Here is a 27571-nt window from a genome sequence, read left to right as displayed (position 1 = left end):
ACAGATTTCTTAGGCCCCGCTGACTGAACTTCGGCCACCTTACCGCTAGTGTGTCTGCTGCAATCTGGGTTAGGCCATGTTGACGGGGCCGAATGGACTGTGGCCTGAAATATAAGTTGTGAGGGCCCAGTTTTCATTAGCAATGAACTAATGTGGGTGGAGGACTCACCCTTGCTTCCTGTAGGGGTGTCTGCACAGTCAACTATGGCTGGCTTTTTAAACAAATCCAAGAGCATTGTAGCACAGGGCCAGGGTGGCCTACCCTTCCTCTAGAGCCAGATGGAACTGGGATGTGATCAGAGACAGTAATTGGTTTGGGATGCTGGAGGTTCATTGAGACAGGATCCAGTGCAGGTGCCAAGCAAATGTAGGGGGGAGAGTACTGTTGACTGAGCTCCCGGGCTGTAGAGGTGAGCTCCCAGTTCATGAGGGGAATCCCCACGCAGCCCGATTTGTTCCTCCTGTGCCTTTGAGGCTCTTTCCTTGTCCTTCCTGACCTCATTGTACCTACATGAATACAAGAGGGTCCTCCGGGGCTGGGCGCACCAGCACTAGCGCCGCCTCACCGCCACGGAGTGAGCTCTGTTACAGTGTTAGGGTGCCTTTGTCAGGAGATGAATGTCAGGTGCTTTGAGAACTGAGCTCATAACTATAGGCTCGCTCCTGCCTGCTGCTTGTTATAGTTTGCTGAGCGTTGCGGGAAAATAAAAGCTGCTGATGGTCTAGATTGCTGGGCGCTTATGGGCAAGCTGGGCCAGTCAAGTGATAGCCACTGCAGGGTTACAGTGTAAAAACCTGAGGGGGAGGGGGCCGGCCACCTCACCGAGTCTATTTGCACCAGCCTATAGCCAGACACTTCTGCACTGCGGGGGGTTGTGCCTGAGACCTAGTGCTTAGGGGCATCAAACCCTGCGCTTAGCTTAGAGCAGCTGCTGCTGGCTGCTGCAGCAGGCAGGGGGGAAATCACTCACTGCACCTCAGTGTCTGGTCTAGTTCATGAGGCAGATGCGTGGTACCATGTGTGTAGTCAAGCCAACTGAGGGCTTCACCCCCCTACTGGGGCCAGCTACATTCAGCATGGTGGGGTGAAGTAAATAGTGGCGACAGCCAGGTGGGGGAGGGAGGATTGATAGCAAGTCACAAGACCAATGAGAAGCAGGCAAAGGATCTAGTAGCTCAGTGGCACCCGCAGGTTGATCTACGCTGAGATGCACAACATTGTTCGGCTCCTCTCAAAGCTTTGCTTCGTTGGCCCAACAAACTTCAAAGTCAAGGGGCCTTGGTCCAGGACAAGTCTTTGGGTTGCAACCCGGCAATCCGGAAGCTAGGAGCCGTATTGTCGAACAGCAGCGTGTGACATCATTTCAGCATATCGAGTCGTAACCACCAAAAACTAATTTTACTCCAGCAGGATGCAGCAGTAACCATTTTGCTGGAGAAGCAACTTTCAACCAAGAATCCTAAACTCCTACGTTATCACAGACTAAAATAACATTTTTCAAAAACCGAGGTAAATCCCAATCTTTTTGTCAATCAGATCACAAGAAACAGGCAGATATTTGCATAAATAAATGTGTAGCTTTCACACCCATTAACGGGGAGGGGTGTGTGCGTTATATTTCATTATTGAACTAATGCTATGAGCATTTTGTCACTCAGCAAACAATTTGTAAAAATTAGAACCAAGTGAGACAGATTCAGATTTAGTTTATTGATTTTACATGGGCAGAAACAAGATCAAAGATACAAATTAATAGTAGTGTCCAGGTTTCGTACGTGTAAAGATCAAACCTCATTTAAAGAACTCTTTAGATAACTAATGGGTTTGTTAACCCCCAAAACACATCCCTTAAATGCTGTTATAAAGGCAAAGAAAGTAATTAACAAGGTAAAAATCTAGAACAGTGGATTTGAGGCGGAAACATTTGACTCATTAAGGAACATATCTAGATCCCAAATACTAAGGAAAGTCAAAGTAGAGCGAGCTCACATGATTAAGTGGAGTCATTTACTTTCCAGTGATCACTAAAGATGTCAAGCATGGTTTTTTTGCATTTCAAAACGTGTGGGGGAAGATGTAGGGTAAAAAAGTCATCTGTATTACAAGTGCACAGTGGTCAGGAGATAGGAGACGCAGTAGGTAAAGTTTCTGTGTATGCTCACCTAACAGCCTTCACAATTATTTCAAAGTGCGTGTTTAGTTTAAAAAATAAAGTAGAAGGGCTGGCAACAGCAAGTCAACACAGTATTAATATAGGAAGCAGCAACATGTTTACACATAGGTAAGTCATAACTCTTTACAAAAAAAGCAGACATGATCTTTGTAAGTGCATATTAACAGCTTGTTGTAACAACTCTCCATTTATTATACATCCAGAACACCATCAATCATACGTCCTCTTCAACACTGATTCAATATTATTTTTTTACTTTCCTTTAATTAGGTTTGCATTTTCCCCATAAAATATTATGAAAAAACGTATGTCACCCTGAAAGAGACAGCTTAAGATAGCAAGGCCAGTAAGAGAAATGCCTAAATCTACCATATACACTGCGCCTGAACTGACCGCACCCGAATAACTGCACTATTTAGTAATCCTCACATAAAATATATGTTGCTAAAAAATGCACCAAATAGGGTGGCCTTCAATCTTTCACATTTTTGTTCATCGTTCAATCAGTTGTGAGTGGCTACCGTAATATAAAATGAAGGCTAAAAACCCTACATAAACAAAGGCCTTAATTTTTGATATCTCATTCCTAGTCCCGTGATTGGCATTTCAAAGAATATGATAAGTACATATTAACTCATTCCCCACCAATTGTCAAAGACTGATCCTTTCACAGTTGTCACCAAGTACACTGTACAGTGACATCGACAAACAGAAAAGTATTAGTCTAGCTGCGATCAAGACACATGGGCCTTACTACAACCCACGGAGCCTTTTAAATGGGCATTGAGGAGGGTCCCAAAAGGAGACTAAAGGGTCTAACAGTGTGTCAGAAAAAGCACGCTCACAAATTCTCCTCTTCACGTAAAAACTGGAAGACCGCTGAAAAGTCTTTCTGGGAATAGCCCTTGGCACACATAATTCTGTATATCTGATGTGCTAAGGAGCCCAAAGGTGTTGGCGTTTTAGTGTTGGTGGCAGAGTCTTGGGCCAAGCCTAGGTCCTAAAAGAGAAACAACAAAGAAAAACAGTCACTGAAAATAACCATAGGAGGCAGAGACTATCAGAAGCGTCAACGTTTCAAGAGAACTAAGAATTCCCTGCATTGCACATGATAAATATGGAGTCCTGCCAACTTCAAAGTAATAGCATCTTTTTAAGCACCATCGCCGTAAATAAAAATGCAGATATATATTTTTATCCTGAACATGCATAACTTCAGTCTTGGGGTGGTAAGTCAGATATTCATGAACATCTTTCTCCCTGAGCTGTGATACATTCTATATCTCACGATAAAGCACAACTTAGGAAATAGTTCCATGTCATACATAGAATTTGTCTAATGGGGATGTACATTTACCCAGTTTATTTTTAAAACCATGGAACCATTAAAATGCTAATGTATACATCGTTTATCTATTAAAATGTTACATCTGTATTTGGAGTGTACAAGTATCCTCTACAGCAAATATGACATTTAAAAACGTATTAAAGATAATGTAATGACATTAAACTGATTGCTGGTTGTATTAGTTTCGAAACAGACAATCGATACGTTATTTTGCGTAAATGTAAGATGTAAATTTTAAATAATTTTTACTGTTTCAATAAATGATGAAGCATTATAGACACTTCTCCTCTAGCTTTGCTTTGGCTATCTCCATTGCTAGCTTCGTGAACAGATCAAAAAGCAGGTTAATAGTACAAAGAACAAACCCACACTTACTCAACCCATGAGATAAGCAACATACTGAAGGCAACAGCATCAGGAGCGCCTTCTCTAATAGCTGTTCTTCCATAGTTGTTCTTGAAACAGCTATCATTTAAAAAACCATGTAGTACCTCAAGCAGCATTATAGGCACAAAATGGGGGAAATGCTTAACCTTAGTCTGGCCTTTAATACAAAGCACACTGCTACTGAAGGGTCACGGTGATCTGAGGCACATCCGTTCTGCAGATCGTGGTGGTCTGTGGTGCCTAGTGCTCCTTAGGGGGACAGCACTGAGCACTTCCCTGTAAAGACCAGCGGCCTTCCGAGCCAGGTAATGAATGGGTCAGATAACCGTGCACTGAATTTATAAATGGCGATTGCTGCCATGTCTATCAAGTGCCTTGTTATATATATATATATATATATATATATATATATATATATATATATATATATATATATATATATATATATATATATATATATATATATATATATATATATATATATATTTTGTTATTTTAACAAATTTTTATTGTCAAGTGGCACATATACTGCAGGGCCCTGTAACCCAGGGACATCCGCAAAATCAAAACAGTTATCATTGACTTTAACATTTTACAGAATAATACCAGAAAGAAATTAAAGGCAATACAATCAAAATCCAACTCCCCCCACGCCCAACCCACCCCCCGATCGCACTATACACCCACTCTAGATGGAGCTATTCCAATGATCAAATAAAGATGCCCACCAGGGTTCCATCTGCCCCCTCTCTCTGAATCCTCCCCTATGAACCCCATCCTACAAACGCGGTTCCCTTTCTAACGGAACTGGATCTAGGAGCAATCCCCTATAATCCGCCCACCTTTTTCATATTTTAAAGTGTTTTAGGAGGCACCCCCTGGCGATGAAAATGGGTTTCTCTAGGCCCATGCAAAAGTCCAGGCCATTCTTTCAGGCGGCTAATGCGGGGGGCCCCGGTGCCTTCCACGCCCTCGCTATGTCCCTTTTGGCTAATGTAAGACCCAACAGCAACAAATGGCGTTTGTAGACATTGCCACCTATCCCCCTCCATGATGTGTAGGAGCGCTAGCTTCGGCGAGCGGGGAAGATCCCAACCCAGCACCTCTGATAAGCAATTGAAACCCCCCTCCAGAAACGATCCAAAGAGAAACACTGCCAAACCGTGCGTATTAATGTACCTTCCTCCGGCTCACAGCAAAGACACACAGGGGAGGCAATCACCCTCGCCCTCCACAGACGCATACGTGTATAATAGACCCTGTGTAGGTACCTAAACTGAACCAGGCGCACCGCTATGGCCGATCCTCGCGGGGCAGCCAGGGCCTCCACCCAATCCTCTTCCTCCAAGGGGCCACTATCCCCCAACCCAATCCTCCCGGAGTTTCTGAAGCGTGGAAGAGCAGTGAATAACCAGGGTTTGATATATTCTTGAGATCTTACGATCAAGTAGTTCTCCCATAAAAACCTTTGCTTCCAGAGGACTAAACTCATCCAAAGTCTCCAGTCCCGCCAAACTGGGTAGCAGAGCATGCCGAAATCGCAGGTACTTGTAGAACTGGGACCTCGGCATATGAAATTCCGCCCGGAGATCCTGGAAGGATTTCAATACAGGACCCCTCATGACGTCACCCAGGTCCGATATCCCTATGTGATACCAGCCCCGAAATCCCCGCAAGGCCGCTAGTTGTGGCAACCGCCCATTATCCCATAAGGGAGTCTCCTGCGTTAGCGTGTTCCACCACCCCATCCTACGCAACGCCTGCCTCCAGATCTGGAACACAACCCTCGTTGCTGAGGGCAAAGATCCCCGCAGCGGTGCAGAGTATAAAACCCTGTGTTGCGAGTGGTCTCCCAGGAGCCGCCTCTACTGCGTATGCCGGGTCTTCCCGATCGCCATACCACCATTCATTCGATACGAGCAGATGAGATGCCTGATAGTATGACATGATATCTGACGATGCCAGTCCCCCACAATAGGTAGATAAAAAACACGTCCGCAGGGCCACGCGTACCCTGCCCCCATCCCACAAGAACTGCCCAAGGGCCGCATTTACCTGCCTGAACCAGCGAGGGGGAATCGGATAGGGGTGGTTCTGTAGCGGATATAGAAGGCGAGGAAGCGCGACCATCTTAAATATGGCTGATCTACCATATATAGTCAGTGGCATGCGGGACCAGGTCATAATATCTTCACATACTCGGTCCCACACTGGTACTAGGTTGCGCTCTAAAGCGACTGCCGGCACCTGTGTTATAAATACCCCCAAATATTTCAGTCCTCCCTCTGCCAGCTGAATTGATGATGCCCAAGCGCCTAAACCTACCCGAGCATCTACAACGTGGACTTGCGCGGATTCATATAAAGTCCAGAAGTCCCCCCCAAAATTAGCATTATTCGAAGGAGTCGTGGCCCCGTTCTGTCCACATTTGTGAGGAAGAAGAGGACATCATCCGCATACAATGCAATCCTGTCCGACAACCCCTGGGCCCACTCAAAGCCCTGAATCTGTGCGTCCATTTGCACCCACGCGGCCAGAGGCTCCATCGCAAGGGAAAATAAATATGGAGACAAGGGGCATCCCTGCCTCACCCCCAGCCCAATAGAGAACACGAATGAGGCCGCGACGGCCACCCATACCAACGCTGTAAGGTCCGTATATATAAGAGTCAAATAAGAAATAAACTCCGGACCGAAGTTCAACCGTTGTAATAATGCGAAGAAGTATACCCAACTAAGAGAATCAAATGCTCTATCCATATCCGCTAGCAACAACGCTGCCGGTACACCCAGGCGCTGGACGTCGGCCACTGCGACATGCACCTGCCTAATGTTATGTCTAGTCGCCCACTGAGGCATAAAACCAGCCTGGTCAGGATGCACCAGAGCGGCTATATGGGGCAGTAGGCGATTTGCCAGGGCCTTTGCCAGAATTTTGGCCTCCACATTTAAGAGGGAAATTAGTCTGTAGGACGCGTGTTGATCCGGCGGCCGGCCGGGCTTGTGAAAAACCACCACCTCCGCATGCCTCCAATCCAGGGGGAGAAAGCCACGATCCCGCGCCTCCTCCACCACTGCACGGTAGTGAGGCCCCAACTGTAGGAAGTACCGCTTAAAAAATTAACTGGGGAACCCGTTAGGTCCCGGAGCCTTCCTGGAGTTGAGCTCTCCTAATGCAGTTCCCAGCTCCTCGTCCGTCAGCGGGAGCTCCAGATTCTCTCTTACTGCATCTGATAGAGCACCAGAGAGGTCTTGCTACAGCACTCCAGTGCTGTGCGCTCGCTAGAAATTTGTTTTAACTGTTCCTGAGTTTTAAAAATTGTGAAATATACTATGCTGAACTGTATTAGAATTTGGTTTGGCGAAATACGAGGGGCTCGAGCTTCCTCTCCACCACTTCCGCTTTCCCGTTGCGGTCTAGTGGTTGTGAGGGTAGTCAGCTGGCCTGATTGACGGGGTGGGGCGAGACACGCAAGGCGCACATAACTGCACGCTGGAGCGGTCGCGCAGCAGACGCGCCAAAAGCGCGTCTAAGGCAAGCCCGTCTGCGCCTGTCCGCGCCCGAACGGGCCCAGGGGCCAGGACCCCATAACAAATCTTGACATACTCAAGTGCTGAATTGTGCGCTCTGAATTATATTACACCTTACCTAGAGCCGCAGATTAAGAGCCGGCTCTCAGTAGAAGGTATTCTCACGACACATTTGAGCGAGGATACAAGGATTACTGTCCCCCATACCTGTAAAAGCAATAATTCCATACAGAACAAGCTCTTGAAAGTTATGATGCTTAATATGCGGTCACTTCAGAAGCACTGCCTGGAAATATTCACCTTACTACACGATGACTCACCTAACATCCTGGCAATTTCTGAAACCTGGCTTGATGATTACTCTGGTCCTAACATAGTTGCAGCACTGCCCGAAGGCTATGCTACCTTATGGCACAACAGACCTGATGGGAAAAGAGGTGGGGTAGTGGCAATTCTCTATAAAGCGGACATACTAATAGCTAAAGCTTACACAGATACCATGAGTATGGCAGTGGTGGTAGTGTACCGACCCCCGAGAGCGCCCCCCAAGTTTATTGACCATTTCACTGAAATTGTCACTAACCTATGCTCACGGTTCAAACAGCTCTTGGTGGTAGGGGATTTTAACTTTCATTGGGACCAACTACCTAGAGAAGTACAAGCCCAACAGTTGGAAGAAATAATGGCCACATTAGGATTGCACCCACCCATGAGAAAGGTCACACATTAGACCTGGTCTGGTCGACTCAGTCACTGGTTAACCTAGTAGTGTCATCCCGGTGCGGATGGTCCGATCATTATCTCATCAGTTTCCAAATGACCCTTACTAGTTGGTCCCGCCGTCCTCTGCCCAGATGGAAAATGGTGCGGAGTTGGAATAAGATTGAGGCCAATAGTTTGGGTGAAACTATACGAGCGATGGCTCCCAGGGAAACATGGTCCGAGGATCCTGAAGTTAGGTGCGATTCTATTTGCAGTCAATTGACTACGGCCATTAACAAATTGGCACCAGCCCGTAGAATAAAAACGGGAAATAAGGGGAAGGGCGCCCCCTGGTTCACTGAAGAACTCAGGGGGTTGAAGCAGACCCTCTGCCAATATGAAAGACAGTGGCGAAAAACCTACGAGCCACAGACATTTCTGGAATATAGGCTTAATCTTAGCAGTTACAAAAAAGCCATCCTTAAAAGAAAGGCCGAATTCTATGAATCCAGGATCCTGGCCACCGATAATAAACAAAAAGAAACTTTCAAAATTTTAAAAGAGCTCAGCCAAAAGCAAATGCAAAAACCCCCACCAGTCGGAAACTATGTAATAAGTTCCTGACGTTTTTTTCAGACAAAGTCAAGGATATCTTAATTGATATTCAGAATACTCCTATCAATCCACAGGTTCTGGTAAGGGCAAAATCACACAAGAATATAATGGAATCTACCACCACCTTCCCTAAAATGGACCAAGACTCATTGCTTCATACTGCATCGAAGATTAAGTCGGGTTCACTGGCGGATCCATGCCCCCCTAAGATTTTCAAACAAGCCCTGCCAGCGATTGAGGCAGAAGTCATTTTCCTGCTTAATCTTTCTCTGGAAACAGGGATAGTCCCCAGGAAACTTAAGGAAGCTAGAGTAATTCCATTGCTCAAAATAGTGGGAGCCGATACCACCATTATGAAAAACTTTAGACCTATCTCCCAACTTCCCTTTATTGCCAAAATCCTTGAACAACATGTTCTCAAAACCTTATCAGGGTCCATGGACGACCTTCACCTACTTGGGGACAGGCAGGCTGGCTTCCGAGCCCACCATAGCACAGAGCTAGTGATGCTGTCCGTACTGGATGAAATCAGGCTCACGTCAAATCAATAAAAAACAATGTGCCCTGGTTCTTTTAGACCTGTCGGCCGTGTTCGACACGGTCAACCATGATCAACTTCTGACCAGAGTTCAGGACATAGGCATTCATGGGACGATTCATCAGTGGATTGCTTCCTTCCTGACGGACCGCACCCAAGTAATTCTGATGGGCGATTGCGTGTCCGACAGAGGGTCTATAACCTGTGGAGTTCCCCAAGGGTCCGCTCTATCACCACTGTTGTTTAATATTTATTTGCGCCCTTTGGTAATGGACCTGGCCCGGATGGACTGTCAAGTGTTTAACTACGCTGACGACACCCAAATTATCCTACAAATCGAAAATACCCTCCAAGCCCATGCACGTGTACAAGATATTTTGAGATTTGTAGTGAGTTGGACGACTCAACTCATTAAAGATCAACCCGGATAAAACTGAGGTGCTGGCCATCACTACGGATAATAACCCATGGTCCCATCAATTTTGGCCACAGGAGCTGGGAGACACTCAGTTTCCAGCACCAGTGGTAAAAAGCCTGGGTATAAAAATTGACGCTAATCTTTCCTTGTCTAATCAAGTTTCCACCGTTTTTGGGACATGCGTGGGCCTACTAAGGCAATTGAGGAAACTTTCACCTATCCTCTCGTTTTCCACCATGCGTACGGTAGTGACAGCTATGATCGTGTTAGACTATGGCAACGTGCTTTATATGGGGCTACCGGACAACCTGTTGAACAAACTTCAGGTGGTAATGAATGATGCAGCTAGGCTGATTTTTAAACTCCCTAGATATACAAGAGCTGCCTCCCTACTGCAAAAACTTCATTGGCTCCCCATAAAGCAAAGGGCCAAATTCAAGGGACTTTGTATCACCCATAAGGCTCAATATGGACAAGCCCCAAGTTACATCAAAGAGCGCCTTGTGAAGTATGTCCCAAGCCGCTCTTTTAGATCCTCCGCAGGGAACCAACTATCCTGCCCGCAGTTCAACCTCACGAAAAAATGAGGGCGGGCCTTTTCCGTCTACATTCCACAATTGTGGAAAAGGCTCCCACTCCATCTCCGATCTGAGAAGGCCTTCCTGCCGTTTGGGAAAAATTTGAAGACCCTCCTTTTCATTGAAGCCTGGGCTTAATTCCACTCAGTTAGGGACCATACTTATCCGGGGGTGCTGTAGCTTCCCTCTCATAGCGCTTAGAGACCTGTCGGTATTAAGCGCTCTGTGGAGAAGTGTGGCTCACTGGTTAGAGGAGGCATACCCTGAAGCAGAGGTCAGACCCGGGACCAGGGTTCAATTCCCGACGCGGCAGGGTCTGAGCCCAAGTGTCCACGGACTCGATAATTCTCACTTCGGTGCCTACTTGAATCATGGGTTCACACTCTGCAACTCTGGGCAATAGCTTGCTTAATCTCCACTACGGCCCCCCGCGGCGGGATGCCTGGCTTTCACCTTGGGGATGCCCAGTATGGGTTATCTCACAGGGAAAAGCCAGGACGGGTTCCCAATGCAAGCGCCGAGATGCCCAAGGGTAAGTCGAGCGCTATATAAGAACACACATACATACATACATACATACATACAATTAACAATAACAATAACAACCACCGCCACCCCATCCGGCATGTCCACCCATATAGCCATAAGTCGCTACACCAGGCTCCACTGTAACGGAGGAGGAGCGTAGACGCTGCCCAGGATCAGGGAATCTTTCCCCACCTTGCCTTGTAAGAATATGTAGCGCCCCTGGGTGTCGGTCCAAAGCCTACTATGCACGTAGGGAACCCTACGATGAACCAAGATAGCTACTCCTCTGGACCCACTCACAAAACCGGCGTGGAACATATGTTGATATCCATATCGTTGACGGCAGAGGGCCTTTGTCCCTAGGTGATGTGTCTCTTGTACCAGGAGGATATCTGCCCCAGCCCGCTTGGCCTGTTGCAGTATGGGCCCGCATTTAATCGCATCGAGGGCTCCCCTCACGGTCCAGCTGATAATACGGAGAGAGCCCAGGGACGTTTGCTCCCTATGGGGTATACCTGTCATGTGGTATTGTAACTGCGGGTGCGGGGATGTGGAATCCTACCTGTGTGCAAGTACAAGCCCGCTATCTGTGCGGTGATGTGCGATCAACAAACAAAACAAACCCCCTCCCAACAAACCCCCCACCCCATACCTCAGCCATGATGAAGTATGTATCACGGCTGGAACGGCCCGCGCCCCCCAACGGGAGGACCTGTCCCGTCCCGACCAATGGATCCCCAAATCACAGCCCATCTTTTGCTAACGCTCCCCCTAGTCGCACGGGTCCACTAACGGACCCTGCCCATAACTGAGCCTTTCCAATCTAGTAAGTACAGGCTGTTCCGCCTCCGCTCCTCACTGGTATGTCCTTCAGGGTTTCACTGTCTGCCCGCCTGAAACTGAGCCAGTCCGGGATGCCGCACCACAGGACAGAGCGGTGCCTGGAGCGCGACCTTCTGGCCCCCTTCGACTTCACCGAGGCCCCCCCCCGAAAAGCCTACAGCAAGGAGGAATCAGACTCTCGTCCCGGCGGTGTATTAGCCCACACCGTTTCTTCAGTCTATTTAAACACCTCTTCCGTTGAGTCAAAGAAATGGGTGCGGGAGCGATAGACCACTCGCAGACGAGCAGGATACAGTAGGGCATACGGGAGCTTGAGGTCCCTCAAGTGGGCCTTGGCCGCCAGGAACGACTGCCACTGCTGCTGAACCAACCTTGTGTAGTCTAGGAAAATTAGGATACAAGCGTTATTGTACTGGAGGGGTTCTTCGATACGTGCCTGCTTCAGAATAACATCCCGATCATGATAGTTCAGAAGCTTTGCGATAACTGGTCTTGGGTGGGCCCCAGGTGTAGGTTTTTGAATGAGCGTTCAATGAACACGTTCAATCACAAAGCAGCGGGACATCGAATCCGGTGGAAGCCAACTTTCTAGCCAGTGCGCGAGGAACTGCTTCATGTTGCCTCCCTCGCAGCCCTCCGGAAACCCAAAAAAGCGGAGGTTGTTGCGTCTTGCCCTTCCCTCCGCATCCTCCACTTGCAGTGCAAGACCCCTTGGGTGGTCTCCAGCGCACCCACCCGCTTCTTCAGTGTGGTAACATCGTCCTCCACTCCTGAAAAGCGAGTCTCGGCCTCAGTAATACGGGACACGGCGTTCCGCAGATCCTGCCGCAATAGCATGACGTTCGAACCCACCGCCCCTATCTTGGAGTCCAACATGTCTCTGGACTGTGTAATGGGCGCTAGGAGCGCTGCATTGTCTGGCACACCCCCCTGCAACCCCCCAGAAGTCCCTCCAGCAGCCCCCGGGCCTGTAAACTTGTCAATAGGGCCCTGCTTAGGTGGCCCTCAGCTGCCCTTATCTCGTGTCATGGCTGACCCTGAATAGTTCTCAGCCCCGTCCGGGCAGTCGTCAAGTGATCAGGAGAGCGCCGCCTGTCTCCAGAAGTCCGGTAGGAGAACCAGGGCCGCCGCTAGGGACCCCGAGAAAGATCCACACAAACCAATGGGCCACTCACATATGGACCTCCGAGACGGGGGATCCCGTCCACTGCACCAGTCAGCAGATTTCAGCGAGGGTCTTCCCCAACGTCCTCTGGAGCTTACGCACCCCCCAGCAGCGCTGATGGGCCCCCCGCGATCCGACCTGACTACCGAACCCCTCACCATAGGATGGAGGGAGGAGATGATGAGAGGGGGGGAATGCCAAAGACACCACAGCATCGAGCCTGGCTGGTATGTTGTGTGTGAACGACCAGCGCTGGCCCCCACCAACGTCACCCGTGGGGACCAGTCGCACCTCTAGTGCGGGAGTGCCCCCAGGGGCAGCGCACCGAGCTCAGCTGAATACCAAGGGTAAGGTGGACGAAGCGCCGTGGCCACCACAGGGATCCCCCACACAGCTGGACGCCAACACACTCCCCTCCAATATCGGTGGAATAGAAGAGGGGGGGGGGGGGAAGCCGCGACCTCACAGTCTCTTCTGAGTGTGTAGGGCCTCCGATGCAATATGCCTCCCTCGGCGTCGCCCCTCGCAGGCCGATATGACTGCCAGCACCCCCTGATGGATACTCAAAGGGGGAGGGGGGGGAGGATAGGGGACCTCAGAGCACCATCGGCCGTCTCCCGCTCTCAAAGGGCGCCAATGTGTGTGGGCGTCTCAGTCTGCAGCCGGACCTAGGGGGCGCAAGAAAAGGGGGGAGGAAAAGGATGAGCGGGCCCCCGCCCTTACCGCCACTACCGGATAGCAGCTACCGATTTCTGCCACCTCCACCACGGCCCGTCACGGCCGCCGAGCCTCGGTGTTGCGCCCACAGGATCCGCCCCTGGCAGGATTCGCCAGCCCCGGAGAGAGACTTCCGCTCAGGAGCGCTCGCTGGCACCAATGTCCGGTCGGTTTCGCAGCGCGGGGCCACACCGCCAAGGCCGCTCCTCCACCTGTCGGCCTGAGATCTAGGCAACGCCCCCGGCCCCGCTCCAGGCCGTGCTCCCCGCAGGCCCTGCCGAGCCTCCACCGACAGATCGTCGTCCCTGGGGGCACCCACGGAACCAGCTTTCGCCCAGGCAGGGGCTGTCGTAATAGCTCAGCAGCGAGGTATAGCGGAGCCGCGGGATAACATCAGAGAGGTAGGATAATGCAGAATTTTTAGTTGGGCTGGACGGAGCACTCTCAGCCCAAGTCCGCCATTTCGACTTGCGAAGTCACGCCACCCCGCCTTGTTGTATTTTAAGCTGTATTTAAATCAACACAACAGGTTTATACATGAACTTGATGTAAATCATGTTACACCATACAAAAAAATGTGACAACACTGCATAGTATTTAATGTACTGCAGTAGTAGGTGCACACAGGGGCATAGGAGTTGGCAAATATTGATTGCATTTTGTATATTGGGGGAGAGATAATCATATGCCTCGAACAATTTCAGACCATGACGAACAAGTTACTTACCTTCGGTAAAGATTTATCTGTAAGAGACATACATTAGTTATAGATTCCTTTCCTTAGAATTACATCCCAGGCTTCAGACTCGATCCAGAGAATTTTTTCTGTTGCTGTACCCCTGCGTGTTAGTAGGTGGCATCGGTCGACTCGACGTCCGTTATCCGCGTCGTGGTCGCCGGGATAATGCTGTGTCTACTTAGACACCGCCCCTGCACGCTGATGTTAGTTCTGACATGACCTGACACGCCAGAAGCGCAGAGCCGTACAAGACACTGACCACTGGTGCACAAAACTAGGGCCCTGGAAGGGAGTCCCTATCCCTGGAAGTCAGTTCGCAGAACGGGGAGGATGGGTAAGGCGGTAAGGAATCTATAACTAATGTATGTGTCTTACAGATACATCGTTACCCAAGGTAAGTAACTTGTTCAGCTATAAGAGACCATTAGTTATAGATTCCTTATCTTAGAATAGATACCCCAGCAATGCCAACCCCGGAGGTAGGTCTGTGAACTAAGTTCACACCAGAAATGCCTGAAGAACAGAACGGCCAAAAAAGCTGTCTCTCCGGACTTGGCTACCCAGGCAGTAATGTTTTGTGAACGTGTGCAGGGATGCCCAAGTGGCTGCCTGGCAGATGTCAATCAACTGAACTCCACGTCCCAAAGTAGTAGAAGCTGCCGTCACCCTGGTAGAGTGGGCGCGCAGTCCTAACAAAGGTGCCTTTTTTGCCAAAAAATAGCAGATTCTGATGCATAGGACAACTCATCGAGAGATGGTACGTCAGTGCACGCCCGACCTTTCTTGGCGCGAACATAACCCACGAAGAGTTGACCGGTCACCTGGAAATCTTCGGTGTGGTCAAGAAAGAAGGGCAACGTTGTGGGTCAAGACGGTGGAGTCTCTCCTCCTCTTTGGAAGGGTGCGGAGGCGCGAAGAAGGTGGGCAATGTGATGGTCTGACCTATGTGGAAAAAGGTAACCACTCTGGGCATTAAAGAAGGCCTAGTGCAAAGGACAACTTTGTCCGGATGAACTGCAAGAAAGGGAGGCTTGGAGTAAAGAGCTTGAAGCTCACTCACCCTCCAAGCAGATGTGATGGCAAGCAGGAACGCGGTATTCAAGGTAAGAAGACGAAAAGGACAATTATGTAGTGGCTCGAAGGGAGTACACATAAGAAAAGTAAGAACAAGATTCAAGCCAGACTGGGGCATTACGAAAGGAGGGAGGAAAGAGATGAGTAATGCCCTTTACCAATCTATTTACAATCGGACACTTGAAAAGAGAAGGCTGAGCAGGAAGGCGCAGAAAGGCAGAGATAGTCGAAAGGTAGCCTTTAAGAGTACCCAGAGCAGAGCCCTGCTGGGCCAAAGCTAGAACGAAGAGGAGAACCTCTGAAAGAGGGGCAGAAAGGGGATCCACAGCCTTTGCTGTGCACCATGCCACAAATTTGTCCCAACTACAGGTGTATACCTTTTTAGTGGAGGGACACCTAGCTACCAAGATGACATTAAAGAAGGTGTCAACTGTCGCCGCTCAATCTCCAAGCAAAAATGTGGAGGCTGGACAGGTTCGGGTGGAGGACCGTCCACTGCTGCTGTGACAGAAGATCCTCCCGAAGAGGCATTTTGATCTGAGGATCGATGGCCATGCTCAAGAGCTCGGGGTACCAGACTCTTCGTGCCCAGTCCAGAGCCACAAGAATGACTTGGGCCCGGTCGCGCTTGATCTTCTTCAGCACTCTGGGCAGAAGTGGTACAGGTGGAAAGGCATACAGGAGACCGCAATCCCACTCGCGATGAAAAGCGTTACTGAGTGAGTTCCGCCTTGGAAACTCCAACGCACAGAACTGCTGACATTGCACATTCTCTTCGGTGCCGAACAGATCTAACCAAGGCTCTCCCCACTGCCGAAAGAGACCTTGCACCACCTCCAAGTGAAGACGCCATTTGGGATCCATCATGCACCGGTGGCCGAGTTCGTCCGTCCTGGCGTTCAGGGAACCTGCCAGGTGTTTAAACCACCAGGGATACGCCCTGATGTCCCAGCCATGTCCAAAGGTGGAGAGCCCCTTGACATTGGGTCCGCGACCCCACCCTGGCCTGTTTGTTGCAGTACCACATGGTGGTGGTGTTGTCTGTGAACACCTGCACTACTCTTCCTTTGACAGAAGGAGAGAATTACTTGAGTGCAAGACGGATCGCCCGGAGCGCCAAAAGGTTTATGTGAAAACCGGACTCTGCCGGAGACCAGAGACCCCTGAACTCTGCCTCTCCCACGTCGCCGCCCCATCCTAGGAGTGACGCATCTGTCACTACTGTGAACTCTGGTTGAGGAAGGGCTAGGGATCTGCCGCTGACCCAATCTTGGTTCCTGAGCCACCACTGTAATTGACGAGCAGTCCCCTCAGATATCTGGATGACATCGGAAAGATTCCCCATATGCTGCGCCCACTGGAACTTCAGGTCCCACTGAAGAGCCCCCATATGCCATCTGACATGATCCAGGATGCAGGAGGTCACGAGGCCCACCAGCCTCAGGGTCCATCTCACCGAAATCCGGGATAGAGGCTGAAACATCAGTATCATAGCCCGAATATCCTGGACTGCGCTGTATCCAGAACTGCTCCGGATGAAAAGGGGCTGCTGAGAGGGAATCAGGTGTGACTTCGGCACATTGATAGTGAACCCCATCGAGTGCAGGAGGTCCGCCATAGTTTGGAGGTGGAAGACAACAGACTGAGGCGAGCTCTCCTTCAACAGCCAGTCATCAAGATAGGGGAAGACTGGAACCCCTGATCTGCGCAGATGAGCTGCGGCCACCGCCATTACTTTTGTGAACACTAGAGGGGCACTGGTAAGGCCAAAAGGGAGCACAGTATACTGAAAATACTTGTGGCCTACGGTGAACCGTAGGTAACGCTTGTGGGATGGCAGGACGGGGATGTGGAAATAGGTGATTTGGGAAAAAGGGGGTGGTGATGGACAGAGTTTCTGAATGATGCAGAATACTCTTACCAAGTCAAGAGATCATGGTTTTAATCCATCACCGTTTTTTAGCTCACTGCACCATCCCAGCTCAGAACCTGGCTACATGCAAATTAGTCTGTACCTGTCCCAGTGCATGATGGGAACAGGGCAAACCAAACTACCAAGCCAATTCTTATACTGGGAAGGAAACAAGCTTCCGGGGACCGGTTTCTGGCATCACAGCCTTCGTCGGCCCGGCTTGCCTGAATCCTGATGGTGCAATGAGCAAGGGACTCACGTCTGAGCATACCCTCCCACACTGAGTGTGGATAAAATCGATTTGGGAAAAAGGGGGTGGTGATGGACAGAGTTTCTGAATGATGCAGAATACTCTTACCAAGTCAAGAGATCATGGTTTTAATCCATCACCGTTTTTTAGCTCACTGCACCATCCCAGCTCAGAACCTGGCTACATGCAAATTAGTCTGTACCTGTCCCAGTGCATGATGGGAACAGGGCAAACCAAACTACCAAGCCAATTCTTATACTGGGAAGGAAACAAGCTTCCGGGGACCGGTTTCTGGCATCACAGCCTTCGTCGGCCCGGCTTGCCTGAATCCTGATGGTGCAATGAGCAAGGGACTCACGTCTGAGCATACCCTCCCACACTGAGTGTGGATAAAATCGATTTGGGAAAAAGGGGGTGGTGATGGACAGAGTTTCTGAATGATGCAGAATACTCTTACCAAGTCAAGAGATCATGGTTTTAATCCATCACCGTTTTTTAGCTCACTGCACCATCCCAGCTCAGAACCTGGCTACATGCAAATTAGTCTGTACCTGTCCCAGTGCATGATGGGAACAGGGCAAACCAAACTACCAAGCCAATTCTTATACTGGGAAGGAAACAAGCTTCCGGGGACCGGTTTCTGGCATCACAGCCTTCGTCGGCCCGGCTTGCCTGAATCCTGATGGTGCAATGAGCAAGGGACTCACGTCTGAGCATACCCTCCCACACGGAGTGTGGATAAAATCGATTTGGGAAAAAGGGGGTGGTGATGGACAGAGTTTCTGAATGATGCAGAATACTCTTACCAAGTCAAGAGATCATGGTTTTAATCCATCACCGTTTTTTAGCTCACTGCACCATCCCAGCTCAGAACCTGGCTACATGCAAATTAGTCTGTACCTGTCCCAGTGCATGATGGGAACAGGGCAAACCAAACTACCAAGCCAATTCTTATACTGGGAAGGAAACAAGCTTCCGGGGACCGGTTTCTGGCATCACAGCCTTCGTCGGCCCGGCTTGCCTGAATCCTGATGGTGCAATGAGCAAGGGACTCACGTCTGAGCATACCCTCCCACACTGAGTGTGGATAAAATCGATTTGGGAAAAAGGGGGTGGTGATGGACAGAGTTTCTGAATGATGCAGAATACTCTTACCAAGTCAAGAGATCATGGTTTTAATCCATCACCGTTTTTTAGCTCACTGCACCATCCCAGCTCAGAACCTGGCTACATGCAAATTAGTCTGTACCTGTCCCAGTGCATGATGGGAACAGGGCAAACCAAACTACCAAGCCAATTCTTATACTGGGAAGGAAACAAGCTTCCGGGGACCGGTTTCTGGCATCACAGCCTTCGTCGGCCCGGCTTGCCTGAATCCTGATGGTGCAATGAGCAAGGGACTCACGTCTGAGCATACCCTCCCACACTGAGTGTGGATAAAATCGATTTGGGAAAAAGGGGGTGGTGATGGACAGAGTTTCTGAATGATGCAGAATACTCTTACCAAGTCAAGAGATCATGGTTTTAATCCATCACCGTTTTTTAGCTCACTGCACCATCCCAGCTCAGAACCTGGCTACATGCAAGTTAGTCTGTACCTGTCCCAGTGCATGATGGGAACAGGGCAAACCAAACTACCAAGCCAATTCTTATACTGGGAAGGAAACAAGCTTCCGGGGACCGGTTTCTGGCATCACAGCCTTCGTCGGCCCGGCTTGCCTGAATCCTGATGGTGCAATGAGCAAGGGACTCACGTCTGAGCATACCCTCCCACACTGAGTGTGGATAAAATCGATTTGGGAAAAAGGGGGTGGTGATGGACAGAGTTTCTGAATGATGCAGAATACTCTTACCAAGTCAAGAGATCATGGTTTTAATCCATCACCGTTTTTTAGCTCACTGCACCATCCCAGCTCAGAACCTGGCTACATGCAAATTAGTCTGTACCTGTCCCAGTGCATGATGGGAACAGGGCAAACCAAACTACCAAGCCAATTCTTATACTGGGAAGGAAACAAGCTTCCGGGGACCGGTTTCTGGCATCACAGCCTTCGTCGGCCCGGCTTGCCTGAATCCTGATGGTGCAATGAGCAAGGGACTCACGTCTGAGCATACCCTCCCACACTGAGTGTGGATAAAATCGATTTGGGAAAAAGGGGGTGGTGATGGACAGAGTTTCTGAATGATGCAGAATACTCTTACCAAGTCAAGAGATCATGGTTTTAATCCATCACCGTTTTTTAGCTCACTGCACCATCCCAGCTCAGAACCTGGCTACATGCAAATTAGTCTGTACCTGTCCCAGTGCATGATGGGAACAGGGCAAACCAAACTACCAAGCCAATTCTTATACTGGGAAGGAAACAAGCTTCCGGGGACCGGTTTCTGGCATCACAGCCTTCGTCGGCCCGGCTTGCCTGAATCCTGATGGTGCAATGAGCAAGGGACTCACGTCTGAGCATACCCTCCCACACTGAGTGTGGATAAAATCGATTTGGGAAAAAGGGGGTGTCCATCACCACCCCCTTTTTCCCAAATCGATTTTATCCACACTCAGTGTGGGAGGGTATGCTCAGACGTGAGTCCCTTGCTCATTGCACCATCAGGATTCAGGCAAGCCGGGCCGACGAAGGCTGTGATGCCAGAAACCGGTCCCCGGAAGCTTGTTTCCTTCCCAGTATAAGAATTGGCTTGGTAGTTTGGTTTGCCCTGTTCCCATCATGCACTGGGACAGGTACAGACTAATTTGCATGTAGCCAGGTTCTGAGCTGGGATGGTGCAGTGAGCTAAAAAACGGTGATGGATTAAAACCATGATCTCTTGACTTGGTAAGAGTATTCTGCATCATTCAGAAACTCTGTCCATCACCACCCCCTTTTTCCCAAATCGATTTTATCCACACTCAGTGTGGGAGGGTATGCTCAGACGTGAGTCTCTTGCTCATTGCACCATCAGGATTCAGGCAAGCCGGGCCGACGAAGGCTGTGATGCCAGAAACCGGTCCCCGGAAGCTTGTTTCCTTCCCAGTATAAGAATTGGCTTGGTAGTTTGGTTTGCCCTGTTCCCATCATGCACTGGGACAGGTACAGACTAATTTGCATGTAGCCAGGTTCTGAGCTGGGATGGTGCAGTGAGCTAAAAAACGGTGATGGATTAAAACCATGATCTCTTGACTTGGTAAGAGTATTCTGCATCATTCAGAAACTCTGTACATCACCACCCCCTTTTTCCCAAATCGATGTGGAAATAGGTGTCCTGCAAGTCCAACACCGCCCTCCAGTCTCCGGGATCGAGAGCAGACAGGACCTGAGCCAACCTGAGCATTTTAAACTTCTCCTTCCAGGGGAAGCGGTGAGAGCCCTGAGGTGTAAGATAGGAGGCAGGCCTTTTTCCTTCTTGGGTACCAGAAAGTAGTGGGAGTAACAACTGCGACCTACTTATTGCACAGGGACCCTTTGGACGGCTCCCTTGCCCAAGAGAGCTGAAACTTCCTAGCAGAGAAGGGCCAAGTGATCCTCTGACATGGGATTGAGTGCTGGTGGCATGGAGGGAGGGGCAGTCTTGAAGGGGAGGGAGTAGCCCCTGCGGACTATCTGCAAATCCCACCTGTCCGGCATGATGTTCTGCCAGTGGGAGAGGTGATGGCGAATCCTGCCACCCACTGGCCTGTGGTGACCCTGAAAGGTTGGACTAGGAGGGTTCGGATGCTAGTGCAGGGGGGCATGGGTGGACTGGCTCGCTTGCTGGCCCCACGTCCGCACAGAGGCTGGGTAGCTTGCGCTGCTCTGTGGCCAGATTGGGTAGAACATGGTAGGGCACCCCTTCCGTAGCTATGATAGGGTTGAAAGGCAGACTGTGTGGGGTGAGCGGTTGCCACAAGGCCCAAAGAGCTGGCCATAGCCCTTGAATCTTTGAAGCGCTCAAGCGCGGAGTCTGCCTTGTCACCGAACAGGCGACGGCCATCAAAGGGCATGTCCAAAAGGGTGGATTGGACATCCCTAGAGAAACCAGACGTCCTCAACCAGGCTTAGCGTCTCAAGGCTACTGACGTGGAAACCGTTTTGCCCAGAGAGTCGGCTGTATCCAGCCCACACTGAATGGTAAACTTAGTAGCATCTCGACCCTCTGCCACTGCGTGGGTGAGAACGGCCTGGGCCTCCTCCGGGCACTGTGGCAGCACTTGCGCAACCGTAAGGTATAACAGTCCAAGAAGCATGCGGTGTTCACCGACCGCAGACATAAGCTGGCAGAAGCATCTTCTTCCCAAGGTGGTCCAGCTTCTTGGATTCTCTATCTGGGAGGGCAGTAGGGAATGCACCCTTAGAAGATGAGGCTTGGACCACCAAGATCTCTTGGGTACGTTGTTGGGAGAAGAAAAGTGAGTCAACCAGGGCCGGGCGGTGGTGTCAGGCAATCATCGTGTCCACAGGAGCCCCTGTGCTAGGCTTGGACCAAGTGCCCAGAATTACGTTAGTGAGGGCTTCATTAAAAGGCAGCAGGGGCTCAGAAGAGGCTGCTGCCGGTTGAAGTAGCTATCAGGAAGTTAGTCCTGACTGCCACCATAGGAAGCTCCAGGCCCAAGGCCTCAGCCGGCCTACGCAACACCACTGCGTACGAGGCTGCCTCCTCCGTAGCCACGGTAGGGGGGAGAGCATGCCAAGGTCTGGGGAGGTATCCAAACCACTGGCATCATCCAGTTCCTCTTGCCAGTCGGGCTCAAGCTGGTCAGCTAAAGGGTCTAAAGACCCCTCCCAGTCCTCCTAACACTCCTCTGGCTGCCACTCCGGGCAATAGGAAAAGCCAGGAATGAACAGCGGTACAAAAGTACCCTCTGGTGCCAGCACCGGCGTCAAGCGACATCGGTCGGGCACCGTGTCCAAGTCGGGGGTGAGGCTGGGTTCGACGCCGGTTGAGGGCAAAACCAACGTCGGGGGCGACATCACTGAAATCGGCGCCGGGGAAGGTACCGTGAGGACGACCGGCCTGGATGCTCGGGGGCGCTCTGGCACCGGAGCCGCCGGCATCGAAGGCCAAGGGCCCCAGCCGCATCCACGGTGCCTGAAGGCACCCCGGCAGAGTCAGGCTGCCCAAAAATGCTATGAAAGCAAAAGACACACAATTGATGGACGGAATGGTATGGTATGGTATATGATATTTATAAAGCGCAGCTATCACCCTGCGGGTATCTTGGCGCTTTAGTGCGTAAATGCAGAACAAATCAAAACATTCACCCCCAGTCAAGAGATCTGGGTTAAATCCATCATTCTTTTGCTCACCATGCCACCCCAATTTAGACCTTGCCATATGCAAATCAGTCTTGACGCTGTGCCTCATGGGAACAGTCCAGCCTGAACTACTAAGCCAGGTCCTCCCTGGACCAGAAACAAGCATCCTTGGTCCGGTTTCGGGGTTTCACCCCTCTTCAGCCAGGATAGCTTGATTCCAGTGGCACAGTGAGCCCAGGACCCACGTCTGGGCATACCTGGCACACTTAGGGCGAGAAAACAAGAGACACACAATTGATGTCTTTTGTTTTCTCGCACTAAGTGTGCCAGGTATGCCCAGACGTGGGTCCAGGGCTCACTAAACGTCTAAACTGGGGTGGCATGGTGAGCAAAGGAATGATGGATTTAACCCAGATCTCTTGACTGGAGGTGAATGTTATAATTTGTTCTGCATTCCGTCCATCAATTGTGTGTCTTTTGTTTTCTCCCTAAGTGCGCCAGGTATGCCCAGACGTGGGTCCTGGGCTCACTGTGCCACTGGAATCAACCTATCCTGGCTCATGAGGGGTGAAACCCCGAAACCAGTCCTAGGATACTTGTTTCCGGTCCAGGGAGGACCTGGCTTGGCAGTTCGGGCTGGACTGTTCTCATGAGGCACAGGGTCAAGACTGATTTGCAAATGGCCAGGTCTAAACTGGGGTGGCATGGTGAGCAAAAGAATGATGGATTTAACCCAGATCTCTTGACTGGGGGTGAATGTTTTGATTTATTCTGCATTCCGTTCATCAATTGTGTGTCTTTTTTCTTTTTCCCAAAAAATGTTATGAAGCGCTTCGTAAAAAGCTCAAGGCTGGGCGGGGATGCTCTGGCTCTGGGAAAGTGAGGGAAGCACGGAGCCTTACCAGAAGTGGGCTCCAAAGATGGAGCTAGAGAGCGACGACGCTCAGGGTCCACGTCACGTCAGCCGACGTACGGGGAGAAGGCAACGAGCGACGATGCTTCTTCGCCGTCTTCTTGTACTTCGACTTAACCGAGGAGTGAGAAGACTTCGATGACGAGTGATGGTGGCTCTGCGACCAGTCCAGAGACCTTCCCCTCGACCGGGACCTCGAACGGAGCAAACTGCTGGGCCTCAAAGAGTTTGCCGGACCGCTCCCGCAAAGACTTCGGATTCATGGACCGGCAGTTGGAGCACGACTTTGGGTCGTGGTCGTACTCCAGGCACCAAAGGCGCACGAGGTGCGGATCCGTGACGGACATCAATTTGTGACAGGAGTCACAAGGCTTGAAGCCGGTCCGACGATGGGACATCCCTTGTGCTACTAGGGGTCGAAGACTCAAAAAGACGTCAACAAAAGTCAAAAAAGGTTTAGTCAAAAAATTACTAAGGGGCAAGCGTCTCTCTGGATCTGAGCTGACTGGTGCAGAAAAAGAAAGAATTGACATCAGCACGCGGTGGGCCATCTAAGTAGACACTGTGACGTCATCCCAGCAACCACAACGCCAACGATGGACACAGAGTCAACAGACGCCACCTACCGACGCACAGGGGTACTGCTACAAGAAAAAATCTCTGGATCCAGTCTAACGCCAGGGGGTAATTCTAAGGTAAGGTAAGGTATCTATAATTAATGGTCTCAGATTTTCTCAGTAGTGTTGTCAAACGGTAATTACAGGTATTGGGATGTGCTTAAATATTGCACTGCATGACAGTGTCTCGTAAAGGGGTCTCGACAAGCACTGGGATTGGTTTATGAAGAAAGGCAAGTATCTAACACCTCTTTGAAAGTTAATGTGTTTCTATAAAGACTGCTAACAGCCACATTCTTTTAGAGCAGAATTTAAAAATGTAGTTGGTGCCCGTTGCAAATGGTTTGTTTCTTTCCACAGATTGACATCCACAGATTGTACGCCATCTAAAAAAAAAAAACACCACCATTCCTATAAAACTTTGCATGAAAAACTGACCTTGCCATAATCTTTAATTTTCCTTTCTTTATTTCTTTTGAATGTACCTCTCCTTCCCTTCCATTTTCTGCAGGATTCCGGAGTATTAAGGCATGCCTGTCTTCCTGAATACATCTTTCCATGAATCCCTATTACTACAAACTAACAATATATTCATGTATTTAATTTGCTTAGAGAGCGCAATTCTCATCCCCTCAGTGATATCCCAGCGCAAGAACTCCAGCTATGTAGTGGCCAATTCTGCACTGTGTTATAGAGGGAACAGCCAAGTTTTCAGTTTCTTTCAAAACTTGCCATGGTCTGAAGGTAGGCAAATGGCCACTGCTAAAGAAATCCAATGGCCAGCCGCCAGATGACTAGAAGAGCAACCTCCCATTCTGGTATTTTTTTATATGTTTAACATTGACTAACTCTGTATTAGCCAAGTGCAAGTCTCGGGCTGGCTTGTAAAAACTTGGCTCTCTTGCGGACTGGTAGTCAGTGTAGTAAATCTAAGCAAGAAGAAGCTCAGCTGTTACAGGTACTATTGCAAATGAGTCTGGCTACTATATTCAGGATGGACTGTAGACGAGTAAATAGTCCGCCATTGCCAAGTATAGGGCTTTGCCATAGTCCAGCCTGTTCATGATCAATGCCTAGACGTACTTGCGTAACAGTAGGAGCAGAGCAAAGCATTTTCCACAAGTAGGGGTTACCTGATCCTGCCTGGATAGGGAATCATCTATCAAGACTCCGAGATCCTTTGCTACTCTCCTACAGTCTGTTGGGATGCCGGCCACCACAAATTGTCCCAAACATTACGAGCTCCTCCAAAAGAGTAGGCTCTCCATCTTTTCAGCACTGAGCTTTAGATAATGTGCTTGCATCCATGAAGCTACTTTCAACAAACATCCTTTGAGGTTCTCCCAGTGTCTATAGAGATACAAAAGAGTGGAGTATTGTCAGTGTAGGAGCAGATTTCAAAACATCAAGCTTTGACTATACCAGCCAGTGAGGAGACAAACATTAAATAGTGTGGGACTAAGCGATAAGTGCTGTGGGGACATTTAGAAAGGTGGGGAGCAGGTCTGAAAGAGTAACTGAACGGACTGAGTTCTATCCTTCAAAAAAGATCAGAACCATTGTAAGGCTTTTGTGTAGAGCCCAGTCTCAAGTAGTCTCTTTTTCATCAGACTATGAGATCCTGTGTCGAAGACCGCAGACAAGTCCAATAGGATTAGGACTGCAGCCTTCCGCTGATCTACTTCTAATCTGATGCTGTCCAGTATTGCCAGCAAGGTGGACTTCATACTGTTTCTGGACACGAAGCCCGTTTGCGATATGTCCAACAATTGTTACTTTCCAAGAAGGAGGTCAGCTGATCAGTGACTAGCCTTTCAAATACTTTAGACATATATGGTAGTAGAGATATAGGACGATATCTGGACAAAACGGAGACATTGATCCCTGCTTTCTTTGCCAAAGGTAAAATCAAGGCATGCTTCCCTCTGGCAGGGTAAATCGCATCTATTCATTCCATCATCTATTTGCTTCCCACAGAGCCCTCACTAATGAACACACCTAACTCATTGATGCACCACTAGTACATTTGTGTAAAGCATGGAATAGTTTCCTTCAGAGCACAAGACTAATCCCATGAATCACTGAACTAACCACATAGTTTTTAGTTTCAGAGTAGCGTGCTAGTTGCCATAAAGCCCTTTAGTGCCTGGTCAGGGGTAGTAAGCGCTATATTCCTGCAATTTCAATTCAATGTTTTGAGCAGCTTTTTTTCTAAACGAAAATCAAATTTCAGGTTAAACTACAGTGAGAATCCCACCATGACAGAACTGCGAGATGACAACAACTTTGAAAATGGTTTTAGTGTTAGCACTATACTTCCATTCTCTACATGAGAGTTTGGGGAGGTTGATCACCAAGGGCCATATGTAGGTAATTTCTATTTACCGATTCCTAAATACCGAATTTTACCGATTCGGTATTTAAGAATCGGTAAATGGAATATAGGTTAAAAAAAAAAAAAAAAAAAACGGTACATTTTACCGATTCGGTAATATTCGTTATTACCGATTCGGTATTTACCGAATCGGTATAAGGCATACCTTCCCATTCATTCCTATGGGCCTGGGGGCCCATAGGAATGAATGGGAAGCCATTCACTATTACCGATTCGGTAAATACCGAATCGGTAATAGGGGGAGCATATTCAAGGGTGGCAGGGTGTCACATTGACACCCTGTTGCACCCCTGAATCGTGCATGTGTGCACATGTGGCGCACATACATGCCCTAAGGGCATGTATGTCTGCCACATGGCACTTTTAAAAAAGCACAAAATTGCTTTTGAAAGGGTATTCGGTATTTACCATCAACTTGTAGTTAGTGGTAATTAACGATTCCTTAAACCAAAAATGCACTCACTTGAGTGCTCCCTACATAGGATTTAAGGATTCGGTAATTTACCGATTCGGTATTTTACAGATTTCTTAAAATACCGATTTGGTAAATTACCGAATCCTTAAAACCTGCCTCCTACATTAGAAAGGGCTAAATACCGGTCGGTAACGGGAAAATTACCGATTTTCGGCCGTTACCGACCGGTATTTAGCTATCTAAATATGGCCCCAAATGAATAACATTGTAGCACAATTTTCCAAATGGACTGACTAAAAAGCCATAGATTGACCAACCAAGTCTGAAGAGAAACCCATGAAGTATTCTAGTGCTTCATAGTCTGGCACAGTACCCCAGCGACTTTGATAGCATATTCGGTCTCACCCACAGCCCTCCATTAAGGGCTGTGTGCGCTGAAGATTTCTTATCCTAGCCACTCATGGATGGAACCCCAACTAGCGGGCCTA

The 27571-nt window shown here is 49.3% G+C and overlaps 1 protein-coding gene across 1 annotated transcript in view; it reads right to left on the bottom strand.

Moving 5' to 3' along the window:
* Positions 1–1691: 1691 nt before the first annotated feature.
* The window catches only part of HIBADH (3-hydroxyisobutyrate dehydrogenase), a 502228-nt gene continuing 476348 nt past the window's right edge, over positions 1692–27571 (bottom strand). The window contains exon 8 of the mRNA XM_085631622.1: positions 1692–3174. Within this exon, the coding sequence (XP_085487748.1) occupies positions 3016–3174 (159 nt within the window). The 3' untranslated portion in view covers positions 1692–3015. The remainder of the gene's footprint in view (positions 3175–27571) is intronic.

Source organism: Triturus cristatus, chromosome 10 (genome assembly GCF_964204655.1).
Source record: "Triturus cristatus chromosome 10, aTriCri1.1, whole genome shotgun sequence".
NCBI lineage: Eukaryota > Metazoa > Chordata > Amphibia > Caudata > Salamandridae > Triturus > Triturus cristatus.
Note: the sequence above shows the minus strand (reverse complement) of the source record. Positions and strands in the feature narration are given on the sequence as shown.